General features: G+C 38.3%; 1 protein-coding gene across 5 annotated transcripts in view; it reads right to left on the bottom strand.

Annotated features, from left to right (window-relative positions):
- Positions 1–26114, bottom strand: part of SPICE1 (spindle and centriole associated protein 1) — a 64309-nt gene that overhangs the window by 27638 nt on the left and 10557 nt on the right. The window contains exons 3-8 of one of the 5 annotated variants that reach the window (XM_086406200.1): positions 23182–23229; positions 14077–14220; positions 8323–8425; positions 7993–8099; positions 5418–5533; positions 2338–2451 (exon numbers count right to left, since the gene is read on the bottom strand). In XM_086406200.1, coding sequence (XP_086262326.1) covers positions 2338–2451; positions 5418–5533; positions 7993–8099; positions 8323–8425; positions 14077–14220; positions 23182–23229 — 632 coding nt within the window. The remainder of the gene's footprint in view (positions 1–2337; positions 2452–5417; positions 5534–7992; positions 8100–8322; positions 8426–14076; positions 14221–23181; positions 23230–26114) is intronic. The other 4 variants (XM_086406207.1, XM_086406216.1, XM_086406227.1 and 1 more) reach the window with 4 other exon arrangements.

The raw sequence follows: 26114 nt of genomic DNA, 5'->3' as shown, positions 1-26114 counted from the left end.
AATGATTTTCAAATCGGCTAACAAGGCAAGATCCAATTCTATGCTAAATACAAAGACACATTTAGAACACAATAATTCAGAAAAACTAAAAGAATAAGCAAAGATGATCCAGGAGATTAGAAACAAGAAAAAAAGCAGAGGTTTTGTTCCCGTTATCAAAGTACAACTGAAACCAAGAGACACTAACTTGACTTGTTAGCCAATTTATAATGCTAAAAGCCATAATTCACAATGAAGATATAATATACATGGATATCCATGTATCAAAAAATAACCATCTTTATAAGGATGGAGATATTTAACTTCAAACAGAATTACATATATTTAAACATCAAATGCAAAGAAACAAACAGTAATAGTGAGAGACTTTAAAACACCACTCTCAATACAAGATAATGGCAAAAATAAGTAAGGATATAGAAGACATATACAATATAATCAATAAGGTAGATCTTATGGATATACATAAAGAACTTTATACTTTATTAATAGAGAATATACCTTCTTTTCAAACACACACATGGACATTCACAAAAATTTGATCATTGATTCCAGTCACAAAGAAAACATCATTAAATTCCGTAAGTAGAAATATTACAAACCACACTCAGGCTGCAATAGAAATAAAAACAACTGTAGAAGAAAACCAAGAGACTCTTCTATCTGGAAGCTTAAAAATGAAAAAAAAAAAAAAAACAATAAAAACTATTAAATAATTCTTAGGTAAAAGAGCAAATATAAACAAATTAATTTCTAAAATAATAAAACACCACATATTTGGTTGTGTAGTACACATTTAAGGCAGTGATCATGGAAAAATTCTGAACCTTAAATATGCTTATCAATTAAAATAAAATAATGAAAATAAATGCATTACATTCTCAACTCAAAAAGCTTATTTAAAAAAGCACAAAGAAGATTATAATAAAGATAAAAGCAAAAATTGATACGGAAGAAATCAGAAAAATTATAGCTCTACTTAAGAAAACAAAAGACATTTTCCAGAAGTATAGAGATTATTTGCACACCTCAATAGACATACATTCATAAATCTAGATGAAATGGATAATTTTATGAGAAAATGTAATTTATCAAAATTGACATCAACAGATATAGAAGGCTTAGATAATCCAATCTTCATAGAAGAAACAAAAGTTATTATGGTACTTCCCCACAAAAAAAGTACCAGGCTCAAATACTTTCACAGGGGAATTCCACCAAACACTCAAAGTACAGATAGTCCCAATGCTACATAAATTGTTCCAGAACTTAAAAAATTGGAAAACTTTCCAACAGACGCGTCTTATAAAATCAAGTATAACACTGTCACCTCAATCTGAAGCAATGTATTTTAAAATTATAGATAATATCATTTATGAATATTAATGTAAGAATACTATTAAATAAAATATTAACAAACAATATCCAATACCACAATAATAAAAACATGCCAAGTGGAATTTATTTCAGGAATTCAAGAATATTTCAAAAAGGCATTTGTAATATAAAGAACCATACTAATAGATTTAACTAGGAAACACATATGATTATCTACAAATGTTAAAGTCTTTGAGAAAATTCAACACTCATTTCTGATAAAAACATTCAAGAAAACAGGATTTCAAAGATGTTTCCCTAGCATTGTTTTTGTTTTAAAAAAAGACCTGAGTACTGAAGCCAGCACTTTACTAAAGAGGAAACAGAAGTATCATTTTCACAGATCAGGAGCAAAACAAGGATGCCCAGATGCCCACTATTTCCACCATCATTTACCACTGTCCCTTAGCTACTGCAGTATACAAAAGAAACAAGCTAGTGATATAAGACTCAGAAAACAAAACTACATCTATTTGCAGATACATGATAAGTGAAAGTGAAGTCGCTCAGTCCTGTCCGACTCTTTGCGACCCCATGGACTATAGCCTATCAGGCTCCTCCGTCCATGGGATTCTCCAGGCAAGAGTACTGGAGTGGGTTGCCATTTCCTTCTCCAGGGGATCTTCCCAACCCTGGGATCGAACCCGGGTCTCCCGCATTCCAGGCAGACGCTTTAACCTCTGAGCCACCAGGGAAGCCTGATGACATGATAGGATACCTGGAAAACCCTAGAAAACCAATGCTAAAACTAACTCGACCAAGGTTCAGAAAGGTAGCAGAATATCAATATAACACACTGAAATCAGCTTGGCATCAAAACGGTGGCCTCTAGGACAGCTCACATCAATGAGAACTCCCTAGTACCTCCGCCACCAGTGCCCTTGTCCTCACAGAGAGCCACAGCCACCCCCCACCCCCCCAGGAGATCCTCCAAGACCCGTAGGGCATTTGCTTACTCACTGCTCACTACAGGGAGGCCTTTTCCAGATGTATTCCTTTTCAGAGGCTTTGTCTTCTGCATGGGAAATGGACTCCTCCAAGGCTACTATCTCGTTTACTGTGCTGAATACCCTGCTGAGTGGTACACAGACATACAGTTTAGCCCTGGTGTCTTCTTATCTATTTTGATAATGGGAATCAACATTCATAGTGACTATAATGCCCCCAGCTCAGGAAGCCTGGAGAAATCATCTACAAGATTCCACAAAGTGGCTTGTTCATGTACATTTCTGGAATCAATTTCCTTTCTGAGATCATTGAATGGATCAGCTATGCCCTGGCCACCTGGTCTCTTCTCAGCACTTACATTTGCATTTTTTCTCACTTTCTTTCCTTGGGCTATGAACCTTTCACCACCATAGGTTCTACCTCAAGATTTTGAGGACTACCCCAAGTTTCGGAAAGCCTCCATTCATCTTTTAAGGAAACCAAACAAAAAGGTAACACAGCTCCCATGACCCTGTGGAAAACCATAAAGCTGCTGAGCCTGTAACTTTTACAGTCCCACTGCGTTTATGTGAGAGCTGGCCTCTGGAGTTCTGGCAGCTAACCTAAGAATTCTGCAGGGGCCCCCTTCATGTTTCCTCCTACCCTCCCAGGGGGCCTCTGTCCTGATCTGTTGAAGCTTCACAAAGCCCTTTTTCACACAGAGACATCTGCTTCTTAGCCTTTCCTCCTGAAAAGTAAAAAGTTCCCTATGTATTTTTCCTTTGGATGACACCAGTACAGGTGCTTTTATACCTGCTCTGTATCAGTATAAGACAGCTCTGTAGTTGAGACAGTTTTGAGTTGAGGGCAGTGTTTAAAGAATTTATTATAGGTACACATTTGATTAAACAAATCAGCAGAGATTTAAATTCTGAAGCTGCACAGACCCAGAGCAAACCTCCTCCCAAATGAAAACCCACCCACACTTTACTTTTCCATGGTTAATAGTGAAAGATGGGAAATAATTAAGTAGACTTTTAATAAAGGAGTCCTCTCTTCATACTGCTGAACAAATGCAACACGCATAGACCTCATTTAAAATTCTGCTTGGTCTTAGTGCCTCTGTCTTCCTGAAGATTCCACAATCCCTGACAGAAATACTGAAGGCTAATCCAGAAAGCTGATATGGGTTTTACCAAAGGCCAGGTTTTAATGATCACAAAGAAGAAATGACTCTGGTTGACTACAAAGAGTTTTCTCTCTTTGACTACAAAGTGTTTTACAAAAGATTGCAAATTCTCATATTCTTAGAAACCATGGAAATATCCAAATAATGAGAGTGTCAAATAAGGCAAATTACTGAGTAAGAGCATATGCCATTTGCCGTGACAAGACATATACAATGACGGTGAAGCATCTCAGAAGCGCCCTGCAACTTTTCTCTTCTGGAGCTTCTGCATCAAGTCCTCAGGAACTGATCAACAAGGCACCCCTAGTGGTGCCTTGAACTGCAGCTCTCAAAAGTCCCAGCGGCAGAGGTTGAAAACTGCAACCAGAGGGATGCCTCTAGGCAGAAAATGTGCTTTGTTTGGCTCCAACAGTGTTTCACACATAATTTGGTTTTCTTTTTTATTTTTTTACATTCAAAGTTTCCAAAATTTAAAAATTAGGTTTTTATATTCTCTGGTTTCCTTTAAAAAGTTGGAGGATCTGGGCCTGCAGAGCCCACTAAGAACTGTGACTGATCAGCTGGTAAACATTAGAATTTGCAACCTCTGTAGAGGAGTCAACCTCACATGAAATGGAAAGGTATCCCATGCTCTTGGATTGGAAGAATTAATATTGTTAAAATTGCCATAATACCTAAAGCAATCTATAGATTTAATGTGATCCCTATCAAACTACCCGTGACATTTTTCACAGAACTAGAACAAATAATCCTAAAATGTATACGAAACCGTAAAAGACCCAGAATTGCCAAAGCAATCCTGAGGAAAAAGAACACACCAGGAGGAACAAGGCTCCCAGACTTCACACAATATTACAAAGCTACAGTAATCAAAACAAAAATAAACAAATAAAATCTAATTAAACACAAAAGCTTTTGCACAGCAAGGAAGCCATAAACAAAAGAAAAGACTATCCAAAGAATGGGAGAAAATATTTGCAAATAAAGTGACTCTCCAAAATATACAAACAGCTCACTCAGATACATATCAAAGCAACAAACAACCCAATCAAAAGAAATCGGCAGAAGATCTAAATAGAGACTTCTCCAAAGAAGGTATATAGATGGAAAAAAGCAGATGAAAAGACGTTCAACACTGCTAATTATTAGAGAAATGCAAATCAACCTACAATGAGATATCACCTCAGGCCAGTGAGAATGACCATCATCAAGAAGTCTACCATAAATGCTAGAGAGGGTGTACAGCCACTACGGAGAACAGTATGGTGATTCCTTGAAAAACTAGAAACAGAGCTACCAGATGATCCAGCAATTTCAGTCTTGGGCAGATATCCAAAGAAAATCATACTTCAAAAAGATACATGCACCCCAATGTTTACTGCAGCACTATTTACAATAGCCAAGACATGGAAGCAATCCATAAGTGTCCATCAATAGATAAATGGATAAAGATGTGGTATATATACACAACAGAATACTACTCAGCCATAAATATGAACAAAATAATGCTATCTGCAGCAACACAGAAGGACCTAGAGATCCAGACTAAGTGAAGTAAGTCAGACAGAGAAAAACAAACATCATATGGTATCACTTATATGTGGAATCTAAAAAAAAAAAAAAGATACAAATGAACTTATTTACAAAACAGACTTACAGACTGGTACTACGTGAGAAGATCCCAAATGTTTTCACCACAAAGAAGAAATGGTAATTATATGATGTAATGGAGGTATTAACCACCCATCACTTAAAGCTATGATGGTAGCCATTTTGCAGTATATAAGTATACCAAATCAACAAGCTGCACACCTTAAACTTATACAACATTATCTATCAATTATACCTCAATAAAGCTGGGGAGGGGAGAGATGGCCTTGGGGAAAAAGGAAGCATTGTAGATATTTATGCCATATATACTTACGTTCCTGCATTTGCATTTGACTGAGAGCTTAGAGAGTTATCCAACTCATTCTCACTTTCTTCTGACTGGCTGTTAACAGTTCCTTCTTGTTCATCATCATCTACTTCGTTAAGAGCCTTTTTACAATTAAATAACAACAGACCGGTTACATACACCCTTATCTTTTATTTCTTTTTGTCCTAAGAGAAGAGAGGTCCTTCCTTCTAAGGCAAATCCCTCCACACGTGGTCTAGAAACCAAACCCTCTTACCTCCTCTGGTCCATCAACTGCCCTTCTCTCTCCATTTTCAACCCCTCCTTACTAGCTTCAATTCACCCACCTTTAAATGTAAGTCTCTCCCATTTTATCCTGACCCTGTACTGACCTTGACCTACCATTTATCTTCCCTTTTTGTGCCATAAACTTTTTGAAAGATCTGCCCCGCTTCTCATTCACCATTTGTACCCTTCAACTTTGCTTCTGCCCTGCCACTCTGTGTAAACTGTTCTCTACATGGTAAACATCAACACACTTGTTCTCAAATCAAATGGATATTTCTGTCTTTGCCTTCCATTACTTCTCACTCATTAGATATCGATGGCAACTCATTTCTTTCCTTCAAAATCTTATTCATAAACTTCTCTCTTTCACTTCCGTGATACCATTATTTTCTTGGTTTTCCTTCTTCTTTTAGCCATTCCTTCCCAATCTCTTTCACTGGTTCTTTTTCTATCCTTCCCCTCTATTTAATGTCATTCTCCTCTCACTTGACGCATTTTTGATGTTTACATCTAATTCCAAGGTGCAATTACAAGCCAAATGTTGTTAATTTCCAAACCTCTATCTTCACCCAGATGTCTCTTGAGCCCTCAACATTCATGTCCAACTGCCTAAAAGATATCTAGAGGAGAACATCCTACACATAAATACCCATCATGTCTAAAATTTATCATTTTCCTAAGCCTCCCTTAGGAGAAGGGAATGGCAACCCACTCCAGTACTCTTGCCTGGAAAATCCCATGGACAGAGGAGCCTGGTAGGCTGCAGTCCATGGGGTTGCTAAGAGTCGGACACAACTGAGCGACTTCACTTTCACTTTTCACTTTCATGCATTGGAGGAGGAAATGGCGACCCACTCCAGTGTTCTTGCCTGGAGAATCTGGGGACGGGGAGCCTGGTGGGCGTCTATGGGGTCGCATAGAGTCGGATACAACTGAAGCAACTTAGCAGCAGCAGCAGCAAGCCTCCCTTATCATTCTTCCAGAAACCTTGTTCCCGCCATATTATCAAGACCATGAACAGCATAACCATCTACTCAGATTCTCAAGCCAGCAGACTGGAAATTATCCTTCTTCTTTACCCACCACATCCAATCAGTCACCCAATCTTGTCAATTCTACCCCTTTTTAAGCTTTCAAATCTATCCCTCTTCCCCTTTACCTCCTTCCCTACTGCCACTGCTTTGGGACAATCGTCACCACTTCTCACCAAGATTCCAATCTGAGTCTTTTAACAAGACCCTCTCACCAGTCTTGCCCCTCCCTCCCCAATCCATTTTCCACACTACTGTCAATTGCACCACAACACTGCTCTTCTTAAAATCCTTTAGCGGCTCTACTCTTGCTCTCTGGTTCATTGGCCCTTCATGACCCAGCTCCTTCCTTTCTCTCTAACTCTGACTCTTGCTACTTCTCCACCCTTATCACATGATCATCTGAAAGCTAACTTTGTAATAACTGCCAAAACATACATACATATTCCTGGCTTTTGGCTAGGGATATAGCTAATAGGCTTTAGCTATTAAAAATATGTACAACGTTCTACTTAATTGCCTTTATAAGCAGCAAACAGCACACTTATATGATTCTGGACTTTGTAATTCCCTAGGATCATCCATCTGACTGATGATTCTCTTTTTTTTCATAGAAGATACAAATAACTTGGGAAATTGCATTAAACAGATCCTGAGTCCTGTGTGTGCTTGCTCAGTCACTCAGTCATATCCAACTCTTCATGGGACTGTAGACCGACAGGCTCCTCTATCCATGAGACTTTCCAGGCAAGAATACTGCAGTGGGTTGCCATTTCCTCCTTCAGGGGATCTTTCTAATCCAGGATTGAACCCGTGACTCCTGCACTGGCAGGCAGATTCTTTACCACTGAGCCACCTGAGAAGCCCATGCATATATATGTGCTAAGTCATTCAGTCATGTCCAACTCTTTGTGACCCCATGGACTATCATATTATGGCACCAGACAGCCTAGATTTGAGTGCCGTCTCTCATGCTAACTAGCTGTGTAAGCTTGGACAAGTCACTTAATTTTTCTGAGTATGTTTTTCGTCTGCTAAATGGGGATAATAATAGTAACTACTTCCAAGGTAATCATTCAGCACAGGTTAGCTACTATTCTCCAGTCCTATCTTGTTTAGTATAAGCATTACTCACCGAAAGGGCAACATGCTTGAGTAAGAATATTTCTAGCAACCACATCTCGGTATTTCGATATTAAAGCTTTTGAAATGTTTACCACAATACTGATCTACATCAACTTAATTTTAGCATGAGCGTTATGGCTGTGAGCAAAGCACATTACCTGAGGCTCTATAACAGATTCACTACGGATGGCCTGGGTGACAGGGTCCTGACTGACCACAGTGGGACTCTGAGAGGACTCCGGAGCCATTGTTACATTCGGAAATCCTGCAGAAGGGAAATGAGCCATGATGATTTTGTTTCATTTAAATTGACTTCACATGCACTCTACACTGCCATAAGTGAATCATCATATGAAAATCTTTAATAACAGCAACTCACGTTTATTATAACATGATACCTAAAGGAAGATTTTAAAGTCTTTCAAATAGCCAGGTGTGAGCTGTGGTTAATAAGATAAAGAAACTTTTGTTTGATGTGAATACTTTACCTGTGCGCCTGCGAGGAAAGTCAACAAACAGACCTTTCGCTGTAGCCATCAAATGATCAGATTTTTCCAATACATCCTGCAGCTGGTATTGATCAGAAAGAATCTAGACGTGTTAATGATAAACATTATTATTCAGGAAAAATATATATATACACATATATACGCAACAAATCACAAAGGAAAAGCCTGTTCAGGAGTATAAAAATAATCTAAAATCCTCGGTGGCAATATTGTTAAGTACCAGTAGATGGGGCTATTACAACAATTTGTTGTTGTTTAGTCACTAAGTGAAATCGCTCAGTCCTGTCCGACTTCGAACCCATGGACTGCAGCCCACCAGGCTCCTCTGTCCATGGGATTTCCCAGACAAGAATATTAGAGTGAGTTGCCATTTCCTATTCCAGAGGATCTTCCCCATCCAGGGATCGAACCCACGTCTCCTGCGTTGGCCGGCAGATTCTTTACCACTGAGCCACTACAATAATTGGAGAAGGAAATGAGTGGATTTTAAATGCTTGGCTTCAACCCAAAGAAGTACATTATTAAAGTATGACCCAGTCCACACACAAATGTAAAGGTAAATGTAAATATACACCAAAATAAAAGTTTTGCTTAACCTTACTCTTTGAGAACCACTCTTATACTTTCCTTTTATTTTCTATTTTTCAAATGATGGTTGCAACCCACTAACTCCATTTTATAATCCATAAACAAGTTGTGATCCACAGTTGAAAAACTCAGTAAACATATGAATCTTTGAGGCATAAACTCAGATGTGTGAATCTTTGGTGCTTCGACCACTAAAGTGATTTCATAATCCACTAATGGGTCATGACCCACAACTTAAAAAACACAGTGTAAGATGTGAGTTTGGGGGCAACAAACAAAAAAGCAATGCTTCTGCATTGTAAACAAGCTGGTTTGCCTTTTTTTTTTTTTTTGAGACACACCATTTTTATTTTTTTTTATTTTGTACTGGAGTATAACCGATTAACAATGTTGTTTCAGGTAGACAGCAAAGGGACTCAGTCACGCATATACATGTATCCATTCTCCTCCAGTTTTTATCCTGGAAAAATGAGAACTCAAAAAATACCATTACAGCAGGGTCTCTGATCATGTACTTTCAACTCAGGAACTTTCCTACTTTCCTACTTACAAGCAAGGATGCAGAATAGAGTAAAAGAAGTGAACTCTACCCACCAGCACCAGATGGCATGCTTGGGTTGAAAGGAGTTTCAAAATTGGAAACTGACCAGTTCCCAACACTGATTCAAATGAAAACATCTGGGGAAAAAATGCTCTTACCAGAATTTCTCTGGACCATGAAAACAAGTATATAATATGACCTTGGTTATTGTTTTCTGACATGAAGAAGAATAACAAGTCACATTCTTTTTCCCCTACTTCCCCTGCTAAAGTCAAGCAGGTTGGCTGGCTCAAGGCGGTAAGAATAAAGTCCTGAATCTGTCCTCCCACAAAGAGTAAGCTTTGGAATGGCATAAGGCAAAGAGCACATTTGGAGTCAGAAGATTGGCATCCTAGGCCCTATCAAGAGATACCAAGCAAAATCCAACCTCTTTAAACTTAAGTTTCCTGATATGTAAATGAAGTACAACCACTTCCCCAACACACACCGTGTCATAAGGTTGGGGACACACTGCAAATCTGTCTACAACTCTCGGGATATCAGAGAACATGGTTACAACTTAAATTTCCATCCCTGGTTAGCCATCTTGCAGTACATGCAATAAGAGTTTAAGAAAGAAAATGCATGGAGCATTATAATCTACCACTTACACTAGAAAAATTTTACAAGGTATATTTCTTAATGGCAGCTTAAAAAATTTACTGTTTTAACTTTTTTAAAAGGCACTGACCTCCTATCAAATTAAAGAAATATAAATTGTCAGAAGCAGATTGTTGAGGAGTAACTTTACCATATCAAGACCTGATATGCTCAACATTGCTAATTATTAGAGAAATGCAAATAAAACTACAAGGGACCACCTCACACCAGTCAGAATAGCTACCATCAAAAAGTCTACAAATAATAAATGCTGGAGAGGGTCTGGAAAAAAGGGAACCCTCCTCCACTGTTGGTGGGAATGTAAACTGGTGCAGCCACTATGGAGAGCAGTATGGAGGTTCCTTAAAACAGGGGTCCCCAGCCTCTGGGATCTAATGCCTGGTGATCTGAGGTGGGGCCGATGCAATAATAACAGAAATAAAGTGCACAATAAAGTGCACAATAAATATAATGTTCTTGAATAATCTCGAAACCATCCCCCCACCCCTGGTCTGTGGAAAAATGGTCTTCCATGAAACCAGTCCCTAGTGCCAAAAGGTTGGGGTCTAAAATCTTAAAAAACTAGAAACAGAGCTACCATATCATCCAGCAATCCCACTCCTGGGCATATATCCAGAGTAGATGAAAACTCTTAATTCCAAAAGATACATGCACCCCAATGTTCATATACATGCATAACAATCACTTTGCTGTACACGTGAACACAGCATTAGAAATCAACTATATTTCAATTTAAAAAGTTGTTTTAAGACCTGATGTTAATTATAGTGAGGTCTCCAGTAAATCCACGGTCCTGAAGCCCTCTCCCTGCTGGTCCCTGCACAGGCTCCTGGTGGCAGATGGCTTCAGTGACCAGAGGTCAGTGCAATGGTTTTCTCTTCCTCTTTCTGGATTTCTTTACCACTTCTCTATGATAAAACTCACCCTTATGATATGAAAATCAATTTCTGCAGGCCCATCTGTATATATTACTTTTCCAGATGGGTTTTCAGAGCACAAAGCCAAACTTATGAGTGGTATTAATAGAACGTATCTTGGATTTTCAAAAGATAAAAGTCCCTTAAAAAACAGTATGTGAAACTTCTCATGCTAACAGTTTTGTTCTCTGATAATAAAAACCAGACAGCACTGGGAAAATTTAAGGAGACTATAAGTTAGTTACTATATTGTTGGGATGATTAAAATCCTTATCAAAGCCTTGCTGTCTCTGATTTGGGTTTGGACCCTTGCTTGCTTGATTCCCACAGCATGGGTGTATCATACAGCAAATGAAATCTAAGATTACGCTGGTCAAAGAGCTTTTCTCTTAATTTAGGTTGATCTAGGAGCCCAGCTTCTTGGGGATGGGTGCTGGTAGCTCTAACACATCGTGATAACGCCCAGGTGGATATGCCCTAGGAGGCCTCTTCAGTTGATCCCCTGACATCCCTTATTAGACATAATACAGCAACATTGAAATAACAGATGTATGTATCCTTTGACTCAGCAATTCCACTTTCAAGAATTTATCCTACAAATCTATTTATGCATGCATGCAAGGCTAAGTCGCTTCAGTCGTGTCCAACTCTATGAGAGCCTATGGTCTCATAGTAGCCTACGAGGCTCCTCTGTCCATGGGATTCTCCAGGCAAGAATACTGGAGTGGGTTGCCAGGCCCTCCTCCAGGGGATCTTCCTGACCCAGGGATCAAACCCACATCTCTTATGTCTCCTGTATTGGCAGGTGAGTTCTTTCCCACTAGAGCCACCTGGGAAGCCCCAAATATATTTACACATGTACTCAAAAACATACTCAAGGATATTCACTACATTATTTCCATGACAAGGCAGGAAATAATCTGTGGGTGACACACTTATCCATCAATATCCTTTCTTTCCATTTTCTCCTTAACAGGGAAACTCTCAAGTTAGCCAGGTACACAGCTAATTTCCCAACCACCCTCATAGGTGAGAATGGTCACTTGATGAAGTTTTGGAAAATGGAGAGAAGCCAGAGCTTCTGGGTGATCCATAAAAGGAGCAGCATGTACTATCTTACCCTCTTCCTGCTGCCTGGGAAACAGCTCAAGGAAGCAGGAGCAACCGCTCTGCAGTCAGACATGAATGCCCTGTAATAAAGGACTGGAGAGCTCGCTACCAACTACCATGTACCTCTGAGTTGTTCCATATGAGAGGAACAGATTTCTATTTTGTTTAAACCGCTATATCCCGGGGCCTTTTTTCCCCAGATGCTGTACCATCCTCTAACACACATCCCAAATGTCCACCAATAAAGCACTAGATAGATACATTGTGGTACATCCATATACAACCTCGCCAACAAAAAGAAAAGGTAGATTTCTAGATACTAACACAGCAAAACCTCCAAAATATGTTGTTAAATGGAAATGTCTAAATCCCACTAATAGCAGAGGTTCTCAGCCCTAGCGAAATATTAAAAATTACATAGCAAAAGTCTACAAAATACCTAAGAAGGGCCACATCCCAGATCCACTGAACCAGACTATCCGAGTGTAAGTGTTTCTGGATCCAGATACTGTTTTTTGAATGGGAATTTTTTTTTAATGGAAATTAGAATCAGGGTTGAGAAACATTACATGAGAATATGAGGAAGCAGCATTACAGAGAGAAGGCAAAGAAACTTCACACACCCTCTCTGACCACTCCTCCTCCACCCCTAATTCTACCACAACTACCAGGTATAAGAGATTCGGGACGTGAGCAGGGATCACTAGGGAGGGGAAACAAAAGCCCAGAGTCACCTCAAAGTGACTTTTGGGTGACTCAAAGTCACCCTTTTCCCTGGCCAGATCTGTGTTCTTAGCTCTTTCACGGAGAATTACCACATAATATTTAAAAGCACGTGACTTATCTAAGATCACCAAAAGATACATACCTCTACAGAATCATTCTCTCTCAATCCATTGTTCTTTTTACAAGCTTGTGCAAACATTTATTTAGGAGATATAATTCTTCTCATGTTATAGAAAGTCAAGAAGTTCATATTTCACTAGGAAGCCTAACAAATTCCTCAAAAGATAGAATGTGACTTGAAGCTACAGTAGGTCACCCAGACAGACAAGTGTCATAAGCTCCAACACTGAACAAGAAGAAAAAGGGCATTTCTTTTACAATGATTTCAGCCCAAATAAAAAGGTTTTTCTTCTGTAGTTTCTTCTTATTTTTCATATTGCTTATTCCTACACACTCTGATTACTTATTCAAACACCCTACATCTGGCAAAAGATTAAACCAAATAAAAGCAACTGACAAGCACACATTTTTTTTTTTGCAAAATAATTTAACAGCATGGCTGTTGAACCGAGAAAAACAATTAGAGCAGCCTAAATATATATATAGCACTAATTATGTGCCAAGGACCATACTAATCACTTTATTAGTATTTTATCACTGAAATCTCATAATAATACAATCAGGCAAGTAGTGTTATTCCAGTTTAAAATAAGGAAATTCAGGCTGAGAAGTCAGTAATTTAAGGTCACACGGCTACTGACCATGTGAGCTAGTAAGAAAATTTTGACTGTGACTATAAGTTCTTTGTTCCTGAAACATTCTTTCAAATATATAGCTAGTAAGCTATAGAGCAGGAATTTAAACTATAAAATCAGACTGTAATCCTCACTCTGCTCCTTTATCCAAAGACCACCTATACATCATTGTGTGCCTGTGTGTATGCTCAGTTATTAAATCATGCCCAACTCTTTGTGACCCCATGGACTATAACCTGCCAGGATCCTTTGTCCATGGGATTTTCCAGGCAAGAATACTGGAGTGGGTTGCCATTCCCTTCTCCAGGGAGACCACTGTATAAGGACATGATAATGATTAAAGTCTCTCCAACGTCAATAGATATGAGGGGAAAGAGAGACACCTACTTTCCTCTTCCTCGTTTTCTAATTCTATGGATAATGAGTTTATCATTACCTCCTTCATGATAGACAATCTCCTCTTCTCAAGATTAGAAATTTCCGGTTTCTGCTTCTTCCATCTCCTCTTCAAAGCTTTTTCTTGGAGCTCCCAGTGGACCAATGCTCGATTCTTTGATTTGTGTATTTCATGACGACGGATCTATATAGAAGAAAAATATATGAAAGAATGTTTCAGGAGCAAAGAACTTATATTCACAATAAAAATTTTCACCAACTCCTAAATTTTCAAAAATGATTTTTTAAAAAAGAAGTATCTAAAACTAGTAGACCCAGAGAATCCCTGGTGGCCTGGTGGGTCGGATTCCAGGCTTTCACTGCTGTGGCCCAGGTTCAATCCCTGGTCGGGAACTTAGATCCCTCAAGCCACGGGGTGTGGCCAAAAAATAAAATAATAAAACAAGCTAGTAGACAAAATAACATGTCCTCTGGGCTTTGCTTTAAAACGCTTCAGTGAAGAAGTAAAGGGTATGATAAATGAAACAACTATGGCAAAATTTTCAAAACTATTATATCTAGGTGAACAGTATATGGTAGTTCTTTTTATTTTTGTCTCTACTTTCACATGAGTTTGAAATTTTTCATAATACAGAATTTTAAGTCAGTTGGGCATCATTATTATCCTCAACAAACATTTAATGAGTACCTACTATGATTAAGATTCCTAGGCCCACAAAGACATATAAGATATGGCCTTTATGCATCAAAAACATTAATAATATGCCCAGAGAGATTGGACATAAACACCATGCATTAGATGGCATATACTCAATGTCTTATGTAGCTAGTAAGTACAACGCTTCAGAGGTGAAAGTAACTGTTGGGCAGCTTCAAAGAGTAAGACGTCAAACTTGCTACAAAACTCAAAGAGAGTATGGCACTAGCATAAGGATACACAGAGATCTATGGAATATAAATTTGAATCCAAAATAAACCCTCATATTTATAGACAACTGACTTTCAACAAGGGTGCCAAGACAATTCAGTGTGAAAAGAATAGTCTTTGTAATAAAAGGTGCTTAGACAACTGGATATCCATTTGCAAAAGAATGAAGCTGGACTCCTACCTCACACCTTATACAAAAATTAACTCAAAATGGATGAAACGTAAGAGCTAAAACTTTAAAACTCCTAAACAAAAGAACAGAAGTAAATATCTGTGAACCATGGCTAGACAACGATTTCTTAGATATGACCCTAAACATACAAGTGACTAAAAAAATAGATAAACTGGACTTCATAAAATTTACAACTTTTATGTTTCAAAGGATACCATCAAGAAAGTAAAAACACAACCAACAGAATGGAAGAAAACATTTGCAAATCATATATCTGATAAGAAATACCAAGAATATATAAAGAACTATTACTCAATAAAAACACAAATAATCCAATTTTACTTTTATTTTATATTTTATGTCCCTCTCTTCACTAAGCCCAGTCATAGTTGTCACATATTTCCTCTGGCAATTTTTAAATAGCTAAGGGATTTGAACAGGCATTTCTCCACAGAAGATACTACAAATGGTCAATAAGTATATATAAAGGATACTCAACATCATCAGTCATTAGGGAAATGCAAACTGAAACCACAATGAGATTCCACTGTATACCCTCTAGGTGAACTAAAACCACAAAGACGATAATGACAAATATCAGCAAGGGATGTGGAACAAATGGAACCTCCATACATGCTAATGAGAATGTAAACAGGACAGCCACTCTGGAAAATAGTTTGGCACTTCCTCAGAAAGTTAAATATAGAAATATTATATGACTCAGAATTCTACTTTCAGGTATACACTCAAGAGACTACAAGTACATGTTCACACAAAAACTAGTACATGCATATTCACAGCAGCATTATTTATAACAGTCAAAAACAAAATGAAAACAACACAAATGTCCAACGACTGATGATAAATAAAACCTGGTATGTCCATAAATGAAATGGTATTTTGCAATAAGAAGGAACAAAGTACTGATACATGCTATAATATAGATGAAACTTGAAAATATCACGCTAAAAGAAAGAAGCCAGATACAAAGGGAAACATACTATACTGCATGCATATGAAATACCCAGAATAGGCAAATCCATAGACAAAACAGATTAATTGTTGCCAGGGATTGGAGGTGCATGGCTCAGAAAGTCACTATTAATGGGTGAAGGGTTACTTTGGGGAGGGAGTGATGAAAATATTACAACATTAGAAAGTGATGATGGTTGCATCACTCTGTGAATATGCTAAAAAGCAATGAATCATACACTTTAAAAGAGCAGATTTTATGTTATGTGAATTACATCTGAATAAAGCTGTTTAAAAAATAACAAATCTGGAGGAGGAGCCAAGATGGCGGAGGAGTAGGACAGGGAGAACACTTTCTCCCCCACAAATTCATCAAAGAGCATTTAAACGTCGAGTAAATTCCACAAAACAACTTCTGAATGCCGGCAGAGGACATCAGGCACCCAGAAAAGCAATCCAACTCTTCGAAAGGAGGTAGGAAAAAATATAAAAGACAAAAAAAGAGACAAAAGAGGGAGGGACGGAGCTCCGTCCCGGGAAGGGAGTCTTAAAAAGAGAGAAGTTTCCAAACACCAGGAAACCTTCTCACTGCCGAATCTGTGCCGAGCTTTGGAAGCACAGAGGGCAACGTAACAGGAAGAAAAAATAAATAAACAATTAAAACTCGAAGATTGCGAGTCCTATGGTAACTCCCCCAGTGGAGAAGCAGCGCAGACGCCTGCAGGCGCCATTAACAAGCGGGGGCTGGGCAGGGAGGCGCAGCGCGGGCTGCATCGCTTAGAGTAAGAATCTGGCCTGAATACCCTGAGCACTATCTGAGCGAAATAATTTGGGCTAACAAACCAGACTGTGGGATATCTACTACGCGAAAAGCCAGCCCCAACCTAAGACCGCCAGGCCCGTGCACGGAACAAAGAATTGAACAGAGATAGCCGGCTGCAGACCTTCCCCCTCCGGTGATAGGCAGCCAGAGCCGGAAGGGGGCAATCACAGCCCCAGAGAGACATTATCTATAAAACTGTAAGCAGGCTTCTTTGCTAACTAAAACTTCTTGGGGGTCTGGACGGTTAACATCTGCCTAAGAAGGTGCGCCGGTTTTGCGCCCAGATAACCGAGTGGCAGGGAGGCGATAAGTCGCAGCATTGGCGCTCGCCAAACACCTCATCACTTGAGCTGCTCGGACCCAAACACAATACTCAGGCCCAACTGAGTCTGCGCCTCTGAGGACTATCCGAGTGCCTGAACCTGAGCGGCTTGGACCTGGGAGGTACATGCAACCCAGGGCCAGCCTTGGATTGTTCCCGGCGGAACAACCTAGAGCCCGAGCAGTGTGGGCAGGGAGGCTACACGCGCAGTGAGCGGGGGCAGACCCAGTGTGGCTGAGGCACTGCGAGCGCACGCCAGTGTTATTTGCTTGCAGCATCCCTCCCTCCCTCCCCACAGCGCGACTGAACAAAGAGAAGAAATACAGTTCCACCCATCAGAACACTGACACAAGCTTCCCTAACCAGGAAACCTTGACAAGCCACCTGTACAAACCCACACACAGTGAGGAATAGCCACAATAAAGAGAACTCCACAAACTGCCAGAATACAGAAAGGACACCCCATACTCAGCAATTTAAACAAGATGAAGAGACAGAGGAATAGCCAGCAGATAAAGGAACAGGATAAATGCCCACCAAACCAAACAAAAGAGGAAGAGATAGGGAATCTACCTGATAAAGAATTCCGAATAATGATAGTGAAATTGATCCAAAATCTAGAAATTAAAATGGAATCACAGATAAATAGCTTGGAGACAAGGATTGAGAAGATGCAAGAAAGGTTTAACAAGGACCTAGAAGAAATAAAAAAGAGTCAATATACAATGAATAATGCAATAAATGAAATTAAAAACACTCTGGAGGCAACAAATAGTAGAATAACAGAGGCAGAAGATAGGATTAGTGAATTAGAAGATAGAATGGTAGAAATAAATGAATCAGAGAGAATAAAAGAAAAACGAATTAAAAGAAATGAGGACAATCTCAGAGACCTCCAGGACAATATTAAACGCTACAACATTTGAATCATAGGGGTTCCAGAAGAAGAAGACAAAAAGAAAGACCATGAGAAAATACTTGAGGAGATAATAGTGGAAAACTTCCCTAAACTGGGGAAGGAAATAATCACCCAAGTCCAAGAAACCCAGAGAATCCCAAACAGGATAAACCCAAGGCGAAACACCCCAAGACACATATTACTCAAATTAACAAAGATCAAACACAAAGAACAAATATTAAAAGCAGCAAGGGAAAAACAACAAATAACACACAAGGGAATTCCCATAAGGATAACAGCTGATCTTTCAATAGAAACTCTTCAAGCCAGGAGGGAATGGCAAGACATACTTAAAATGATGAAAGAAAATAACCTACAGCCCAGATTATTGTACCCAGCAAGGATTTCATTCAAGTATGAAGGAGAAATCAAAAGCTTCTCAGATAAGCAAAAGCTGAGAGAATTCTGCACCACCAAACCAGCTCTACAACAAATACTAAAGGATATTCTCTAGACAGGAAACACAAAAATGGTGTATAAATTCGAACCCCAAACAATAAAGTAAATGGCAACGGGATCATACTTATCAGTAATTACCTTAAACGTAAATGGGTTGAATGCCCCAACCAAAAGACAAAGACTGGCTGAATGGATACAAAAACAAGACCCCTACATATGTTGTCTACAGGAGACCCACCTCAAAACAGGGGACACATACAGACTGAAAGTGAAGGGCTGGAAAAAGATTTTCCATGCAAATAGGGACCAAAAGAAAGCAGGAGTAGCAATACTCATATCAGATAAAATAGACTTTAAAACAAAGGCTGTGAAAAGAGACAAAGAAGGTCACTACATAATGATCAAAGGATCAATCCAAGAAGAAGATATAACAATTATAAATATATATGCACCCAACATGGGAGCACCGCAGTATGTAAGACAAATGCTAACAAGTATGAAAGGAGAAATTAACAATAACACAATAATAGTGGGAGACTTTAATACCCCACTCACACCTATGGATAGATCAACTAAACAGAAAATTAATAAGGAAACACAAACTTTAAACGATACAATAGACCAGTTAGACCTAATTGATATCTATAGGACATTTCATCCCAAAACAATGAATTTCACCTTTTTCTCAAGCGCACATGGAACCTTCTCCAGGATAGATCACATCCTGGGCCATAAAGCTAGCCTTGGTAAATTCAAAAAAATAGAAATCATTCCAAGCATCTTTTCTGACCACAATGCAGTAAGATTAGATCTCAATTACAGGAGAAAAACTATTAAAAATTCCAACATATGGAGGCTGAACAACACGCTGCTGAATAACAAACAAATCACAGAAGAAATCAAAAAAGAAATCAAAATTTGCATAGAAACGAATGAAAATGAAAACACAACAACCCAAAACCTGTGGGACACAGTAAAAGCAGTCCTAAGGGGAAAGTTCATAGCAATACAGGCACACCTCAAGAAACAAGAAAAAAGTCAAATAAATAACCTAACTCTACACCTCAAACAACTAGAAAAGGAAGAAATGAAGAACCCCAGGGTTAGTAGAAGGAAAGAAATCTTAAAAATTAGAGCAGAAATAAATGCAAAAGAAACAAAAGAGACCACAGCAAAAATCAACAAAGCCAAAAGCTGGTTCTTTGAAAGGATAAATAAAATTGACAAACCATTAGCCAGACTCATCAAGAAACAAAGGGAGAAAAATCAAATCAATAAAATTAGAAATGACAGTGGAGAGATCACAACAGACAACATAGAAATACAAAGGATCATAAGAGACTATTATCAACAATTATATGCCAATAAAATGGACAACGAGGAAGAAATGGACAAATTCTTAGAAAAGTACAACTTTCCAAAACTCGACCAGGAAGAAATAGAAAACCTTAACAGACCCATCACAAGCATGGAAATTGAAACTGAAATCAAAAATCTTCCAGCAAACAAAAGCCCAGGTCCAGACGGCTTCACAGCTGAATTCTACCAAAAATTTAGAGAAGAGCTAACACCTATCCTGCTCAAACTCTTCCAGAAAATTGCAGAGGAAGGTAAACTTCCAAACTCATTCTATGAGGCCACCATCACCCTAATACCAAAACCTGACAAAGATGCCACAAAAAAAGAAAACTATAGGCCAATATCACTGATGAACATAGATGCAAAAATCCTAAACAAAATTCTAGCAATCAGAATCCAACAACACATTAAAAAGATCATACACCATGACCAAGTGGGCTTTATCCCAGGGATGCAAGGATTCTTCAATATCCGCAAATCAATCAATGTAATACACCACATTAACAAATTGAAAAACAAAAACCATATGATTATCTCAATAGATGCAGAGAAAGCCTTTGACAAAATTCAACACCCATTTATGATAAAAACTCTCCAGAAAGCAGGAATAGAAGGAACATACCTCAACATAATAAAAGCTATATATGACAAACCCACAGCAAACATTATCCTCAATGGTGAAAAATTGAAAGCATTTCCTCTAAAGTCAGGAACAAAACAAGGGTGCCCACTTTCACCATTACTATTCAACATAGTTTTGGAAGTTTTGGCTACAGCAATCAGAGCAGAAAAAGAAATAAAAGGAATCCAAATTGGAAAAGAAGAAATAAAACTCTCACTATTTGCAGATGACATGACCCTCTACATAGAAAACCCTAAAGACTCCACCAGAAAATTACTAGAACTAATCAATGATTATAGTAAAGTTGCAGGATATAAAATCAACACACAGAAATCCCTTGCATTCCTATACACTAATAATGAGAAAACAGAAAGAGAAATTAAGGAAACAATTCCATTCACCATTGCAACGAAGAGAATAAAATACTTAGGAATATATCTACCTAAAGAAACTAAAGACCTATATATAGAAAACTATAAAACACTGGTGAAAGAAATCAAAGAGGACACTAATAGATGGAGAAATATACCATGTTCATGGATTGGAAGAATCAATATAGTGAAAATGAGTATACTACCCAAAGCAATTTATAGATTCAATGCAATCCCTATCAAGCTACCAACAGTATTCTTCACAGAGCTAGAACAAATAATTTCACAATTTGTATGGAAATACAAAAAACCTCGAATAGCCAAAGCGATCTTGAGAAAGAAAAATGGAACTGGAGGAATCAACCTACCTGACTTCAGGCTCTACTACAAAGCCACAGTTATCAAGACAGTATGGTACTGGCACAAAGACAGAAATATAGATCAATGGAACAAAATAGAAAGCCCAGAGATAAATCCACGCACATATGGACACCTTATCTTTGACAAAGGAGGCAAGAATATACAGTGGATTAAAGACAATCTCTTTAACAAGTGGTGCTGGGAAATCTGGTCAACCACTTGTAAAAGAATGAAACTAGAACACTTTCTAACACCATATACAAAAATAAACTCAAAATGGATTAAAGATCTCAACATAAGACCAGAAACTATAAAACTCCTAGAGGAGAACATAGGCAAAACACTCTCTGACATACATCACAGCAGGATCCTCTATGACCCACCTCCCAGAATATTGGAAATAAAAGCAAAAATAAACAAATGGGACCTAATTAAACTTAAAAGCTTCTGCACATCAAAGGAAACTATTAGCAAGGTGAAAAGACAGCCTTCAGAATGGGAGAAAATAATAGCAAATGAAGCAACCGACAAACAACTAATCTCAAAAATATACAAGCAACTCCTACAGCTCAACTCCAGAAAAATAAATGACCCAATCAAAAAATGGGCCAAAGATCTAAATAGACATTTCTCCAAAGAAGACATACAGATGGCTAACAAACACTTGAAAAGATGTTCAACATCACTCTTTATCAGAGAAATGCAAATCAAAACCACTATGAGGTACCATTTCACACCAGTCAGAATGGCTGCGATCCAAAAGTCTACAAATAATAAATGCTGGAGAGGGTGTGGAGAAAAGGGAACCCTCTTACACTGTTGGTGGGAATGCAAATTAGTACAGCCACTATGGAGAACAGTGTGGAGATTCCTTAAAAAACTGGAAATAGACCTGCCTTATGATCCAGCAATCCCACTGCTGGGCATACACACTGAGGAAACCAGAAGGGAAAGAGACACGTGTACCCCAATGTTCATCGCAGCACTGTTTATAATAGCCAGGACATGGAAGCAACATAGATGTCCATCAGCAGATGAATGGATAAGAAAGCTGTGGTACATATACACAATGGAGTATTACTCAGCCATTAAAAAGAATACATTTGAATCAGTTCTAATGAGGTGGATGAAACTGGAGACTATTATACAGAGTGAAGTAAGCCAGAAGGAAAAACATAAATACAGTATACTAACGCATGTATATGGAATTTAGAAAGATGGTAATGATAACCCTGTGTACGAGACAGCAAAAGAGACACTGATGTATAGAACAGTCTTATGGACTCTGTGGGAGAGGGTGGGAAGATTTGGGAGAATGTCATTGAAACATGTGAAATGTCATAAAAAAAAAAAAAAAAAAAAAAAACAAATCTATAGTAGAAACTTTTTTAAAGTAAAACCTGAACTAAGATAAAGAAGCAAAGTAAGATTTGAACAGAAGGAGAAGAAAGTAGGGAACCCATACCAAATAAATAGAATAGCATGACCTGGGGCTCAAATGTGGAGATATACATGGCACATTCAAGGAATAAATTATTATGTATGTTTGCATGTGGAAGTAATGGTGAATAATGTTTGTATATCTACAGATAGGAAAAGACGATAAATGTGGACAGGACAATATTGGACTTAGAGAGATATAAAGTGTAAACTGAACCTATCTAATGAAATTCTAATACATGCTAATTATTATTCATAAAATAAGGAAGCCAAGGACATACACTTTTTGATTTTATATAGACATAAGTAAGATTAAAAATAACTGAACAACTTGTAAGATGCTTTCTATTCTGTGGGTTAAAAACCAAGTATCAAGTAAGACACTGAACAAATGACTTAACTTTCCATAGTAAACTTACCAGATCTTCAGGAGTTGCCCGATGAACTGTCAGATCAGTCACAGTGTTCTGCAAAAAAAAAAAAAAGATGAACTTTCCTTAAAAAGCGAAAGGTTTCTTACAAAATAGTACTACATGCTGGATTTTAATGGCTGAAAACAGATTCAAAGTCCTGAGACCAAAGAGTCTTTGAGAATTAAATTCTCAACTTAGAGATTAACTTGGATTACTTTTAGTTGTCTTAAAGAAAATAACAGACTATTAAGTGTTTCATAGAAATTAAGCACTAAATTCAACAAGCAGGCATACACCATATTAAAACGAAAAATAAAACAGGGTAGAATGTAATTCAAAATGGGTTAGCTTAACTAAAGTTATAGTTTTCAAACTATATTCCATTGAACGAGGCAACACTAAAGATTCCTAAAAGATAAAGTGTGTTCAAGAGAGGTTCAATTTGTGTACATGCCAACACTTTCAGCATAGATCCTATCATAACAAGAGATGAATTTTGAGGGTACTGTGTAACTTCATAAGTTATGAAAGGACAGAGAGGCCTGGCATGCTGCAGTCCATGGGGTGGCAAAGAGTCAGACACAATTTAGCAAATGAACAACATAACTTCATAAAATATGAAAGCAGTCATTCAGGTAAAAAGGCAACAAAACAACATGGCAAGGCTTGCACACTGCACAATTTCAGGAGGCTCCATCAAAGGCCATGCAAACAGTGCCCCTTGGCATTGTGCAGTGCACGGCCTGCACAGCTCCAAGTAGCAGCCCCACAATCTGGCCCTTTCCAAAATGACTTCAGTCATTGTGTTTGGTAAGGCAGGAAACAAAGCAACGTAGAGTTTTAATTCCAAGAGAAATATAGAGAACTGGGTCTAGTGAAAAACTTCTGATATACTCTAAGACCTTACTTTTGGGCCACAGGTAATATTTAGCTCAAGTCTTTTATATACTAAAGCCATTATCCTTTTATATTGATTTAGCAAAATACAAGGTACAATGATAAGATCATGAGAATTATTTTTAATAACTGTAATAAAAATTCAGGTATATAGTGAAAGCCTCTTGATGAAAGTGAAAGAGGAGAGTGAAAAAGTTGGCTTAAAGCTCATCATTCAGAAAATGAAGATCATGGCATCCAGTTCCATTACTTCATGGCAAATAAATGGGGAAACAGTGGACACAGTTTTTCTGGGCTCCAAAATCACTGCAGATGGTGACTGCAGCCATGAAATTAAAAAACGCTTACTCAAGCGCTTACTCCTTGGAAGGAAAGTTATGACCAACCTAGATAGCATATTCAAAAGCAGAGACATTACTTTGCCAACAAAGGTCCATCTAGTCAAGGCTATGATTTTTCCCGTGGTCATGTATGGATGTGAGAGTTGACTGTGAAGAAAGCTGAGCACCGAAGAATTGCTGCTTTTGAACTATGGTGTTGGAGAAGACTCTTGAGAGTCCCTTGGACTGCAAGAAGTCCAACCAGTCCATCCTAAAGGAGATCAGTCCTGGGTGTTCATTGGAAGGACTGATGCTAAAGCTGAAACTCCAATACTTTGGCCACCTCATGTGAAGAGCTGACTCATTGGAAAAGACTCTGATGCTGGGAGGGATTGGGGGCAGGAGGAAAAGGGGACGACAGAAGATGAGATGGTTGAATGGCATCACCAACTCGATTGACATGAGTTTGAGTTAACTCCGGGAGTTGGTGATAGACAGGGAGGCCTGGCATGCTGCGATTCATGGGGTCGCAAAGAGTCGGACATGACTGAGCGACTGAACTGAACTGAACTGAACTGAACTGAGTGGTATGCTTAGAATTATTTTTATGGGAGAAAATATAATTTCATTAATACTACTATTGCTTAAAACTACAGTTGACTCTTGAACAGTGTAGGGTTTTTTTTTATTTTTAATTGGAAGATAATCGCTTTACAATGTTTTGTTGGTTTTTGCCATTTATCAAAATAAATCAGCCACAGGAATACATATGTCTCCTTCCTCTTGAACCTCCCACCTACCTCCCACCCACTCCTACCTCTCTAGGTTGTCACAGAGCACCAGGCTGAGCTCCTTTTGTCATACAGCAACTTCCCACTGGCGGTCTATTTTACATGTGGTAATGCGTATATTTCAATGCTCCTCTCTCAGTTTGTCCCACCCTCTCCTTCCCCCACTGTGTCCACAAGTCCATTCTCTGTCTGCATCTCTACTGCTGCCCTACAAGTGGGTTCATCAGTACCATTTTTCTAGATTTTATATATATGTGTTAATATACGGTATTTGTTTTTCTCTTTCTTACTTCACTCTATGTAACAGGCTCTAGGTTCATCCACCTCACTAGAAATGACTCAAACTCATTCCTTTTTTATGGCTGAATAATATTCCATTGTATATATGTGAACAATGTGAGTTTCAACTATACAGGTCCACTTATAAATGTGGATTTTTTTTTCAATAAATACATACTAAAGTGCTACAAGATCCACATTTGGTTGCATCCATGGATGTAGAACCACAGATCTGGACAGCCAACTGTAACATTAGATGTGGATTTCCAACTGTGCGCAGGGTCAGTGCCCTTAACCCCATGTTGTTCAAGGATCAACAGTATTTTCTTCTGAAATTGCCTTTAAATCAAATTTACAAGCTATTTCAGAAAACGTCTCAATATTTTCATCACAACAGTTTTATTCAGTTCATCTCTCCTCTCTCATTTACCATTCACACCCGAAAGACCCATAACTACTTTCAAGTTTAGTCTACCTTCAAAAAACAAAGTTTCTTTCAGCACTAGAGATAATACAAAGTAAATGAGGAAGGTTCTGAATGTAATTTCAAATGATGGCTTTTAATTATACTTTGAGCAACAGCAGCATATCAAATTGGAACTTCCCAAAGTAACCACTCTGAAGGGGACAGCTTTACATTATCTATGCTATT

Source organism: Bos grunniens, chromosome 1, assembly GCF_055505025.1.
Source record: "Bos grunniens cultivar Pamir isolate PY7600 chromosome 1, Bosgru_T2T1.0, whole genome shotgun sequence".
Classification (NCBI taxonomy): domain Eukaryota; kingdom Metazoa; phylum Chordata; class Mammalia; order Artiodactyla; family Bovidae; genus Bos; species Bos grunniens.
This window is presented reverse-complemented; position numbering and strand designations above follow the sequence as displayed.